Below are 12,466 nucleotides of genomic sequence, written 5' to 3'. Positions count from 1 at the left end.
GTAAAAAATGTCTCACTTTACCCCACTCTCCCCTACAAACTGCACGAAAGGTCATTTTCAAAAATCCATAATAGGGGCACTTTAAGATTTGAAGTACACAAAAACTACGCTTTCAATACAATTAGGCACACTTCTTTTTCACAAGGGTTTTCTTTAATTAAAATATATAAAAATATTCCTATGCTTATTGTTGTTACATGTTCTATGTTTCTGAGTTCTGTTTCTGTGATCCGTTTTCCCCTGTTCTCTGTTGATTTTGGTCTAGTCCTTGTTTCCATGGTTTCTGTCATCAGTTCATTTGTACCACCTGGTTCCTCGTTAGTCTTGTCAGCTGTGTCTTGTTCCCTTTTCAGTTCTCCTGTGTATTTAAGCCCTGTGTTCTCCTTCTGTGTTTGTCGGTTCTACTTTGTTACTACGTTTATTTCCCGTGTGAGTTCTACCCGTTGTTCCTGTGTTTTTGGATTCTCTGTGAATAAAACTCTTGGATTGAAGTGCTCTGTCATCCTCGCCTCCTTCTACCCACACACAACCGTAACAATTGTTTTATAAAGATCTAATGCCAAAGTATACTTACATTTTGTAAAGGTCATAAACTTTCTAGCACAACTGTAAAAAAAATTATATTCTATAAAAATGTTTTCCTTATTATAATTGACAAAGCTTTTAGGCTAACTTGTTTTATATTTGCTCATCAAATTTTATCAAAAGTGTTAGTTTTGCTTTAGGGTAACAATGGTTGCTGAATACGTACAGTACAGGAACTGAAAGAGATGCACAGGATTCAGAATCAAAGTCCTTATACTTGTATAATATATAATATTATGCAGGTGAGGTTGACCAAGCTCAAAGAATTGTTGAAATTAATAAGAAACTGTAACCTTAATACTGTGATGGCTTAAAATAATAATACATTATTTGGAAACATGATCTATTTCATCATTATTGCCAAATGCAATTAAAAATAACAAGAGCGCTACAAAGCCATGATTATAAACTCCAAAATAAATGTAAAATAAAGAGGCATTTCATTTCTGGTGTAGCTAAAAAAAAATTTTTTTATTATTTTTTTTTTTTTTATAATCCATACAGAGTAGTAGAACAGCATGATATATGTAATGACACCAACTGGACAAGAAAACTGATGATTTAAAATGGCAAAGAAAAAATACATCAAATACACCAGAAAACACAAATAAAGCTATTTCTCTAGATCTATATAATTTATATAATTTTTCTGTTATAAATGAAAGTGCATCCAATCATGCAAATCACAGCCTTATAATAAAATGTATCCTTAATTAAACATTAGATCTGTAGATTATTGGCCATTTTTATTAATACTTCAGAACAGAGAAAAACTTCTTCCCAGAAATCAGTAACAGATATCAGATCAGTATATGCAGTTTACATATACTTGCAGTGTTAAAAAATGTGTTCGGAAAAGGCTGAACTATAAAGCAAACTAATCCCTAATGAAGTAGCTGATTATGCATTCATAAAGGTTTCTGAGCCACTGGACATGTTTGAAGATGTTGCTGCTTCAGATACGTTGTACACATCTGCAAATAGTTATTTTTATTTTTTATGTTACTTAAAATATTCTTGTCATGTCATATGATATATACAGTATACTGTATAAATATATAGGCCTGGTTTCACAACATAGCTTAGACTAAATCAGGCCTTAGTTCAATTAAGACATTTAAGAAGCTTTTATAAATGTGCCTTAGAATAAAACATTACTGTTTTTTGTTTTTTTGACAAAACATTACTCTTTTTTTCCCCCCGTCTCATCTTGAGACAAAACAATAGCACTGACATATTTTAAGATATGTCAGTGGAAGTTGCTTTCAGTTCAGACAGCTGGGTCTGGGACTAGGCTTAAGCCTGGTTTGTGAAACTGGCCAATAATGTATACATTTGATTTTAATAGCAATACTTACTTCTCCTACGAATCCTTTGAAAGAAACCCAGCCCGCTTGAAGATGATGGTCCTGCACTAGTACTCTGTAATACAGAGATTTAAGATATCAACTGAGTGCATCTATCATTAGGAAGAACTCATGGATCAAGATGTATTTAGTTGGCATTTACCCTGGTACGGTTAGAGCTAGTAAGGTTCCTTAGTGACAGCCTTCCTGCCAGTGCCTCACGGACCTGCAACCATATATGACAAAATGAGTTAAAGCACTGCAGTAGAACTGAATGCCTCTAAGATCAGTATAACAAATTGTCAACTTGCAAAGTGACACAAATCAATTCATACCTTGCTGTCTAAAAGAGTTCCGAACACCAAAATAAAGAATCCCTGCAGAAGTGTTACAAACATACGAGGAAAATGGTATGAGTAAATAATACTTATTATAATGCTGTTAATTTCATATTCATGACATTGAAAATTACTTATTTTGCATTATTTTATGGTGTTGTGTGAGGCTTTATATTGAATTGTTAGAATAGATTATAATAATTATTAAATTAACTGCATTACAATTATTGTTTTAATGTTTGCATTTAAATCAAGCACACAAAATATAACTTTAATATAAAGTCAAAATACAAAGACAGAAAGTGATACCTGCAGTGAATTGAGGAGTGCAAACACCACATGAATGCCTAATTCACGGGACACCATGGTTCCAATTCCAAATCCCCATGTTAGACCAAAGATAGGAGTCAATATGGCCACACATCGGGCAATGACCACCAGGGCATGTTTCTCATCCGGTTGAGTTGTGGCACCAACTCCTCTCCTCAACATCTTATACAGAACCACAATCAAAACCAAAAGGTTTATGGCTACAATAGTGAGAGCTGGAATCACAAATGCCAGAAGGGCCTTAGATTCATTCCAGTTCAGCCAGCATGCTAATTCTTTCGTGATATATTTCTGTGGTCCAGCTGTCGACGCAACAGTAATGACCGCTATGAGCAAAGGCGCACCATAACCGACTATGAAGGCAATGGACATCATTTTGGCCCTTGACATTTGGGACAAGACCATGACTGTACGGTAAAAGAGCAGCAGCGCTGAAATTAACATCCAGAAGAAAAGAGCCAGGTAAAAAAAGTGCATGAAGAAAACCGCTGGACTGCAGCGACCCACTGATGTTGGTTGCTTTTGTTCTGCGATTGCGGCTCCAATGATAAAACAGATGTTTGCGATCAGCAGGGACACGGCAATGTTGACTATGGAGACATGTCGCATGTAGGATGTGTCATTTCTTGTCATTGACTTCCACACAATAATCTCAATAATGAGGCACAAAATCAAGCTGGCCATTGAGATAGTTACACCAATGTAAGTTATAAAGGCTAAGGCTTTGTTATCCAGGGAAAACGGTGACATCAGGATTGAAAAAGAGGTTGTGTGGTCGCATTCACATGTAATCTTACCAGTTTCGTTCCCTGAGGGTTTTACTTTACATCCAGTGGAATCCCATGCGTCAAGACTGAAGTTCCAAAAGACACACTGAGGATTTCCCAAAGACTGATCAGTAATATCAAATGCAAAAGAAATGTTGTTAAGTGTTTTATTAACCTTAACAACAACCACGTCTCCATTGATGCGCACATCTGAATTCCTACTGTCATTATTAGTATCACGAGTAGGTAGGACATTGTCAAGAGTCGAAAAGATTATGATGGTTATGGTATTCACATTAGGAACCTGTGGTATGAAAATCTCTGTAGTTGAGTTTGGCAGTGTTGATGCCATACTGAATGAGTTTTTAATTGTAGTTCTGTTCAGCTGAATAGATGTTTCAATGATAACAAACTCATCTTTGAGACGGTCACTTATCTTCTCAATAGCGTCCAGAAGTCGAATGCTGGTGTTTTCTGTGGTGTTTCCTTTGTTCAATTCGTTCCATGTATCACTGACATTACCTGATACAATGATGTCCACTGTTTTAAGGAAATTCTGAAAATTGAATATAATATTTTTTTTTTAATGTGATAAAGTTTAGCCCATAAAATGTGGAAATATTGATATATAAGATATTTGGATAATCTAACAGGACACACATTTTAATAAATAATTTCACAAAATAATAATATAATATAATATAATATAATATAATATAATATAATATAATATAATATAATATAATATAATATAATATAATTAATATAATATAATAAACCAGTTTAATCCATGACTGTAAGGTATAGTTTTGTTTTGGGTTAAAATGTCATGTTACAGTCATGTTTCTGTCTTGTCATGTGATCTTGCTATGTGCTTCCCTAGTCTCTTGTGTCATGTTGTCATTGGTTAATTGTCTAATAATGTTCACAGGTGTGTTTTTAGTCACTAGTCCTTGTGTATTTAAGCCATGTTTACCATTTGTCTTTGTCAAGTATTTTTCCTGTAACTGTTGTGTCGGGGTGTCTGCACTGCACTGCACTTGGATTCAGCAATTCTCCAATGGATCCTTTACAGAATACTAGGCCACCCAAAAATGTATCCATCAGTTTCTCGTCTCTTCCACCTTCGACAAGGTGAGCGGACTTAAGAAAATGATGTTGAGGACTTTGTTATATGGTGGACTTTAATGACGTGGCTTTAAAAGACATTTTCCTTCATCGATTAAATGAACCCATTTGTTTTTGACTGCCTGGGGGGAAAATTCACTTTCCCCTAGCACAATATATGAAGAGTTCAGATGCAAAAGCCTCTAAGTGACATCTGAAATTTTCTTCTAGAATGATAATTTTTATCAAGCTTGTATATTTAAGTTCAGTAATTTCACTTAAATGACAATTCATAGGTCATTTTCATTGCCATTTAAGTGAAATTACTGAACTTAAATTTACGAGCTTGATAAAAATGATCATTCTAGAAGAAAATTTCAGATGGCACTTAGAGGCTTTTGCATCTCTTCATATAGACTATGCCCTTCTGTTGAGCAGCTCATCATTTACATGTGGGTTTTGTGAATGAGGAGTATCGCAAGATTGCCATGTCCTGTTCCCCTGCACGGGCCTGGCCCGCCATCCCTCCCTCCCTCCCCCACAGGACCTCCTCCGCTCCACCACCCTCCTGGACTTTCTTTTGGGTTAGAGTTCCATGCCATGCCTTTGTTTTGGATTATTTGAATAAACTGCATTTGGGTTCTCCAAGCTTGCCTTCAGTGGACCTTCATTACAATGATAATGGAGAGAATCCCCTTACAAAATTTTATTCTAGTGCGCTATTAGTATATTTCTCTTAAACTAAAAACAAGTATACTTTTCAGTCTACTTTTTATGTATTTCTGTAAATATATTAAAATTACACTTAAGTATACTTAACTTAACTAGACTTATAATGTCAGTATATTTGGCCTATACTTGTACTGAATCTTTTCTAGAAACTTTAAAGTATAATTAAGTTATATATTCTAAGTATACTTGGCTTGTATTTGTTTACTCTTGACTGAGCAACCTATTCAATACTTTTTCCACATAGTTTCAAATACTGCCTTATAACTTGCATGTTTTAGCATCCAAAACAATTAATTTGTCTGAACATTGATTTATAAAGAAAACATTGTGTTCCTAATTCTGAGTATGTGAATTGTGTAGGGCATTTACTTAAATTCCTTGAAGTACAGTTAAAGGTATATTTCAATAATAAAATTAATATCTAAATAGGAACATAGTAGTATACTTAAAGTTCATAAATAATATATATCAAACTTAGTATGATGTTAATCTTACAGTACATACTTGCAGTGGTAAAACAACTAAACTAGTAGTTTAGTGAGACACTTCAAAGTGTACTTTCATAAACTAAAGAAATGTGTTACAAGTATTTAACTAGTAAACTAAAAAAAATCCTATAATTTCACTTGTAGTATAGCTGCAGTACAAATGAAAAACTTAGTTTTCTCAAAGATTACAACTGTTATACTTAAACCTACTTATACACTTAAAAAGTCAGCCAGTTTAGTCCCAAGTAGTATTGGAATAGCATACTTACAAGTATACTAATAGCACATATTAGTTTACTTACTAGTATACTTCAAGATGTACTTGAACTGTACTTAAGTATACTGTACTTAAATAAAATTGAAGAATACTTATTTTTTGTAAGGGTGGCTATTGCACAACACAATTAGGCCAACTTTATTGTACTGAATCACCACTAGTTTATCTTAATAGACATTATCTTATTAAATTCAATAAGCATACAATGACTATACAGTAAATTCTACAGAAAAGAATGTGAATATACAAACCTCCATAACTGGCTTATTGATGAAAGTAGCTTGTGACAAATCAGCAATGTTAGAGAGTATATCCACAATTGCTTGGACAGTAGCAGAAGACTGTGTTATATTAATACTATTCTGTGCTGTGACACTACTGAGGTTAGCCATAAACTCTGGAATCTCCTCCACAATCAAGGACTAAATTGCAAAAATACACAAAAATAAAATATTAGAAATATTTTAAAGGAACACGCCGACTTTTTGGGACTTAAGCTTATTCACCGCATCCCCCAGAGTTAGATAAGTCCATACATACCTTTTTCATCTCCGTGCGTGCTGTAACTCTGTCTGACGCACCCACCGCTAGCCTAGCTTAGCACAAAGACTGGAGGTAAACGGCTCCAGCTAGCATACTGCTCCCAATAAGTGACAAAATAACGCCAACATTTTCCTATTTACATGTTGTGATTTGTATAGTCACAGCATGTACGAATAACAAGGTCACATGAGACACAACCATCTTCTAACCGTATACATTCTTATTCTCAGAAGGCGAAGCACTGCTACTTCTGCGGAGTGATTGGGGATACGGTGAATAAGCTAAAGTCCCAAAAAGTCTGTGTGTTCCTTTAAAATGGCCAGATGATTGTAAATTGAATACAGGATCAATAGATTACCTTAACTTTGCTTTTAAATGTGTCAATAACTTCAAGCACACAGTTGTCCTGTACTCGTGTCCACATATTTGATTCACATCTGTAAGTTATGGTGCCTTTAAAGCCATTTTCACAGATTCCTGTTTTCTGGTCGTTTGAGTTTCCAAGTCCAAGTTCTTCATTTTTACATTCATAAACTGGAGAAAGAGGCAGTCAGAAGGAAACTTAGGAAACTTCTTTCAGAATAAAAGATCACATTACATTTGGGACTTGCAGGGTACCCCACACTATTCAGAAACGTCAGAAATAGCAAGGCAAGGGTTTATAACAGTAACAGAACCAAAAAAAAAGTCAACACCACAAGATCAAGTGTGATGCAATGGAAAGAAAAGTCTGCTAGTTTGTTAAAATCATTCAATCGCGTAACAGTAAAAAGTAATTTGATACTGAAAAAAATAAGAAACTGAAGGCTTACGTTCTGTGCTTGTCTTTACTTTGACTCTGCTCCAGCTGTAACTGTAATTCTGTAGTTGTGTCAGACCCTTGAGACGGCATGTAAAGGTTTCCTCCTCACAATTTCCAGTAGGCCTATTATAGTTTAATATGATCATGTCATATCCTAATGCATATAGAAAACATGTTAATAACACAGAGGATTTTATCGAATGTTTAAATGACAAGTAACTTGTACTGACAATTTGTATGTACAACCTGAAACTTGTACTGCTTCATTCAGGACCCACTCAATACTGTAGCCAGCATCAACAGAACATCTCAGTTGGACAGTGTTGTCTTCACATGGAAAAACACGGTTAGGATCACCCACAATGATAGTGGGGCGTTGTTTAATAACAACGTTTTGCCATTGAATGTACGGTATTTCATTTGTTTGTATGATGCATGCATATCGACCTGCATGAGGGGGAAAAATCATAATGAACAATTATTACTATAATTATAAGCATAATACTTTGTAAATGAGAGAACGTTCGTGACAACGTCCTGGAAGTGTAGCTATATTTTGGTTGTTTGATCTATGTCATATATGGTATAGTATCATTTTATGCTATAGTATTTCAGTGCTAATACTTCAATAAAACTATAGTAAAGTTTTACAGTAGTCTGCTTTTTAAAACATGACTAACAGCAGTCAGGCACTTTGCCATGTAAGATATCATATCAGACTAGACAAAAATAAACCCCACGTTACTCACCACTGTCACTTTCACTAGTGTTTTTCACAGTGAGAATGCTATTGTTGTTTGAAATTACGTATCTTGTGTTGTCCAGTGCAGGATCTTTGTTATTCACCATCCATGTTATTGGTCCCTTTGCAGAGTCTGAGGGTGGACAATTCAGGTCCAGCTTTTGCAGTGGATATAATTCATCTGTTGTGAAGTCCTTTTGTTCTGAAAATAAAAACCATACAACTCATATCACCCAACAATGAACAAAAACAAACAACAACATAATAAATATGATGGAACTAAGAAATGTGAAGGGTTTTACATTAGGCACTGAGTGCCCTTACCACTCCGAGCAAAAGCATCTTCAGCTAAAACGATTCCTTGTGCTTTTAGAGAGACAGAAACATCTGTGTTTGCTGCTCTAAAATCAAGGTTGTTTGATGTTGCACTTATTGTATAATCTGCTATAACACTGCCAGGCCTGTGGAGCAAAACACAAACCACACCGATGTGAAGATACTGTAGTAACATTGGATTTGTTTGAAAAGGTAGTGAATAAGTGGCAATGTTGAGTGAAAAAAGTAAAAATTTAAATGGTAGATCATACCTGAATCTAGAGACTTTTGTAGTTCGAGAAATGTAGCCTGTTAGCTTATTAGAATAACTTGTGTCAATCTGTAAAAATCAAAAGTACCCAAAAACTATGACTGTTTCTGACCGTTAAGTGGTGGTTGGAGAAAAATACATACATAATTCAAAAGAAACTAAAATGAATAAAAATGTATGTTATGACTTCAAAGTTAAATCCGAGCTGTGTTTAGTATTAAAGTATCAAAAATGAAATGCTCATTTTCATAAATTACACAAACATTTCATTAAATATGAAACATGGAATACTCACTGCTGTCTCAATTTTTTCAGATAAATCTTTGTAAGTCTCGCTATTCCGGTCAGTAAGACTGGAGTCAAAATTCATATTTAATGTCATTGACATTTCAATAACTGTAAAAAAAAACAAATGCACATTTATGTGCATTGCATCAACAGGTTTTAAAAACAATCCTCAATCCTTAAAACAATACTAATACAAAATATTAATACTACCCAGTTACTAAGGGTATGCGAAATGAACATTGGTGAAAATTATTTCCTATTAATTTTTTTGATATTCATTATACCAATTTTGTGCCTTTGCAAACACAAAATATCATCTTAATCCAGAAATAATTTATTTTTGTGCAATGTTTAAATGTATATTCACAGTACCTGTCTGTGCTGCTGTTGGCACTGTTGAATAAAAATAATATTAGTACAACAAAAATATTAATCTAATTTTTCCTGCATGAAACCAAACAGTTAAAAAGCAAAGGATTTGTCGAGCTATAATTTGTTTTCCTAAACATGAAAAGCAAGTCTTTATATTTCTAGAAACCAAACATGTGAAATAATCTGACTTGATGACTTGGTTTTCAATATCTTGTTTTTTACATAATATGTTGTCACTGGCATAATATCTGTTAAAATAGCTTAAAGTGTCAATTTAATCAACAGGTTTCAGCAACAGTTCTCAATACTAATACAAATTTTCACCATCATCATACAGTTGTGCTATAAATCAGAATTTGATGGTCATACCTGTTGCCGTTGTTATTCTTGTTGGTGTTAATGGTGTTGTTGATAGTGTTGGAATTAATGGTGTTGGTGTTGATGGTGTTGTTGTTGTTGTTGATGATGCTGCTGTTGATGGTGTTGTTGTTGTTGATGCTGCTGTTGATGGTGTTGATGTTGTTGCTGCTGTTGATGGTGTTGATTTTGTTGCTGCTGTTGATGGTGTTGATGCTGCTGCTGTTGATGGTGTTGTTGCTGTTGATGGTGTTGTTGTTGTTGTTGTTGTTGTTGCTGCTGCTGTTGATGGTGTTGTTGATGGTGTTGTTAACGCTAAAACAGACAAGAGTGGAACATTTTTATTCAATTATTTCATGTCACTTTTAATATCATCTGGACTTAAAGGTAGGGTCGGCAGTTTTTTTCGAACATTTTTTTTTCCAAATTTGTTTAAACTTTCTTTATATACCAATACATAATTAAAATGTAAGTACTCTGAAAAAGAGTGTATAAAAATCGAGTGTCTGTAGTCCTCTCAGGGCGCAATAAACACAGCTACTTATTTCCATTCAGAACGAATGAAATGATTGGCTGGGCGACTGTCTCTCTCCCTCGCTACCATGGCTTACCACCCCTGCTGCTACAGGAGCTGCCCACATGCGCGCATCCGTTTGACTCGAGGAGGGGAAGAGGCACGGAGAGAGGCACAGAAGCTAGGAAGAATCACAATTATGGCAGAGAAAGAGCAGTCAAAATTCCCAGTACCTGCATATACAGTCAGTGAAGGCAAACAAGGCAAAAAAAGGAACTAGTAAGGTAGAAAGGTAGGATACTTGTCACCGGAGTGTAACGTTAGTCCTCATCAGAGCCAACAGTGCTTTCATCGTGGAAGCTCTTACATGCAAAACACCGTATATGTTATGAATCTTACACGAAATTCACCTTCATCACAGTGTAACTGATGGTAATGGGAAAACGTGTATCAATGGAACCTGTTTTTAGCTTTGCCTTATATGTTACTAGCTCGTTACCGAATCAAACTCAATATATTTTAAACTTTACCAGTATCGATATGCTAGCTTGATAGTGAGTACTAACAGCCATGTTAGTTGTTTATATTCATAATGATAAAGTTTTATTTTATTACATGTGATTTTGACATGATGTCACTACATGCACTGCGCTCCTCTCCGCTCGGCGCTGGCAAACGCGTCCTCTTCCAGCTGAGCGGTCGGCATCGCGCGTTCATGTGTTTTGGGGGCGTGGCTTTGGAAGGAGCCCAGAAGGGAGGGGGTGGGAGTGAATGAATGAAATAAGTAGCTGTGTTTATTGCAGTCCTGACACTCGATTTTTATACTCTCTTTTTCAGAGTACTTACATTTTAATTATGTATTGGTATATAAAGACAGTTTAAACAAATTTGGGGAAAAGTTTTTTAGAAAAATCCTGCCTACCCTGCCTTTAAGTAAAACATATCCAAAGAAATTTTTTTAATATTTGATATAGATAGGATTTGATGAGTTGTATCTCCCAGGATACGTTTCCCTATTAGGGTTTTAAAAGGCTCAAATCAATGTTTATGTGATTTGTTTGATGCAAAAAACAAAACAAAACAAATATGTAATATGCTAAATATGCTGCATGTATGACATGTATAAGTGTCCTAAAAGTGAGGCATATACATTTCTTATTATTCATATTTTTTCACTGCTGAACAGTTTTGTCTTGACATTAGCTCCATCCCTAATCAATCATATAATGTGATTTATGATACATCTTATAATTTTCTAAGTAACCCTGAAGACTTTAGTTAGACTTTTCCGGTGTGATTGATTAGGGTTGGAACTAAACTCTGCAGGACGATAGCCCCCCAGGAGCAGTATTGGACACCCCTGTAACACCATAAAATGAGCTGTGTGACACTCTGCAAGTAAATATCATGTAAAAATCCAAAGATGTAGTCGACTAAATGTAATAATATCAGTTTTATTTGAATATTATATTATATTTAGTATCAGAATTGAATATTATCATTTGCACAATTTTTAACTCAAAATACATAGATTGAGAAGGGGGACTGTGTACATGGGGCACTGAGGCTAGGAGGGACTATAAGGATCTTCTCTAAGGGCCCCGCCCCAGGAACAAGACTTCTACTGGCCCTCCCACCACCCACAAATCACCCCTAACCCATCATCCCGGAATGTGCAATAATGCCATGGGTACAGGAGGCCCAGTTTACCTTGAGACCCCATTCATTGTCAATACTGTGGATAATCCTTTTTATACCCTAATCTGGCAATGTATCTCAGGGCATACATACTTTTCAAAATGCTGTAAAAAAACAGCACAATCAACATATGACTTCATTTTCTATTTCAAAATCTTAATACAATGTTCACAATTAATATTAGCAGGAATTATTTTTTTCAGGAAAAAGATTAATATATGCCTACTTTATACAAAGTCAGAATGTCCAGCACTATAGGCAGGGCCGGCGCGTCCATATAGGCGAACTAGGCAATTGCCTAGAGCGGCACTTTTGTAAGGGCGGCAAAATGTGTGCCAATCGGGAATGAACAATTCACAAAATAGGCTATATGATTTGCTGAGCTGCCGCTGCGCCGCCCCGCGCCGCCCCGCCCCCTGCTCTCACGAGTCATGACTCATGACTGAGTGATGGGAAGTTCGGATAATTTTACTGACTCTCTTGTTCGATCTCGTTCATAAAAATGAACGAATCTTTATTTGAGTCATTTCGTTAATTTAAGTGGCTTTAAATGTTACACAGCCAAAATCCCCGATCACATCCACCTACGCATAG

General features: G+C 35.4%; 1 protein-coding gene across 2 annotated transcripts in view; it reads right to left on the bottom strand.

Annotated features, from left to right (window-relative positions):
• Nucleotides 1–1,037: 1,037 nt before the first annotated feature.
• adgrf8 (adhesion G protein-coupled receptor F8) overlaps nt 1,038–12,466 on the bottom strand; it is a 66,898-nt gene continuing 55,469 nt past the window's right edge. Inside the window, exons 24-39 of one of the 2 annotated variants that reach the window (XM_082148148.1) lie at nt 9,877–9,975; nt 9,673–9,822; nt 9,304–9,324; nt 8,939–9,039; nt 8,645–8,712; nt 8,382–8,518; nt 8,065–8,259; nt 7,562–7,762; nt 7,326–7,469; nt 6,872–7,047; nt 6,222–6,392; nt 2,579–3,922; nt 2,267–2,308; nt 2,095–2,157; nt 1,944–2,007; nt 1,038–1,559 (exon numbers count right to left, since the gene is read on the bottom strand). In XM_082148148.1, coding sequence (XP_082004274.1) covers nt 1,486–1,559; nt 1,944–2,007; nt 2,095–2,157; nt 2,267–2,308; nt 2,579–3,922; nt 6,222–6,392; nt 6,872–7,047; nt 7,326–7,469; nt 7,562–7,762; nt 8,065–8,259; nt 8,382–8,518; nt 8,645–8,712; nt 8,939–9,039; nt 9,304–9,324; nt 9,673–9,822; nt 9,877–9,975 — 3,050 coding nt within the window. In that variant the 3' untranslated portion in view covers nt 1,038–1,485. Of the gene's footprint in view, nt 1,560–1,943; nt 2,008–2,094; nt 2,158–2,266; nt 2,309–2,578; nt 3,923–6,221; nt 6,393–6,871; nt 7,048–7,325; nt 7,470–7,561; nt 7,763–8,064; nt 8,260–8,381; nt 8,519–8,644; nt 8,713–8,938; nt 9,040–9,303; nt 9,325–9,672; nt 9,976–12,466 lie in introns of both variants that reach the window. The other variant, XM_082148147.1, reaches the window with a different exon arrangement.

Source organism: Leuciscus leuciscus, assembly GCF_965113295.1.
Source record: "Leuciscus leuciscus genome assembly, chromosome: 19".
NCBI lineage: Eukaryota > Metazoa > Chordata > Actinopteri > Cypriniformes > Leuciscidae > Leuciscus > Leuciscus leuciscus.
This window is presented reverse-complemented; position numbering and strand designations above follow the sequence as displayed.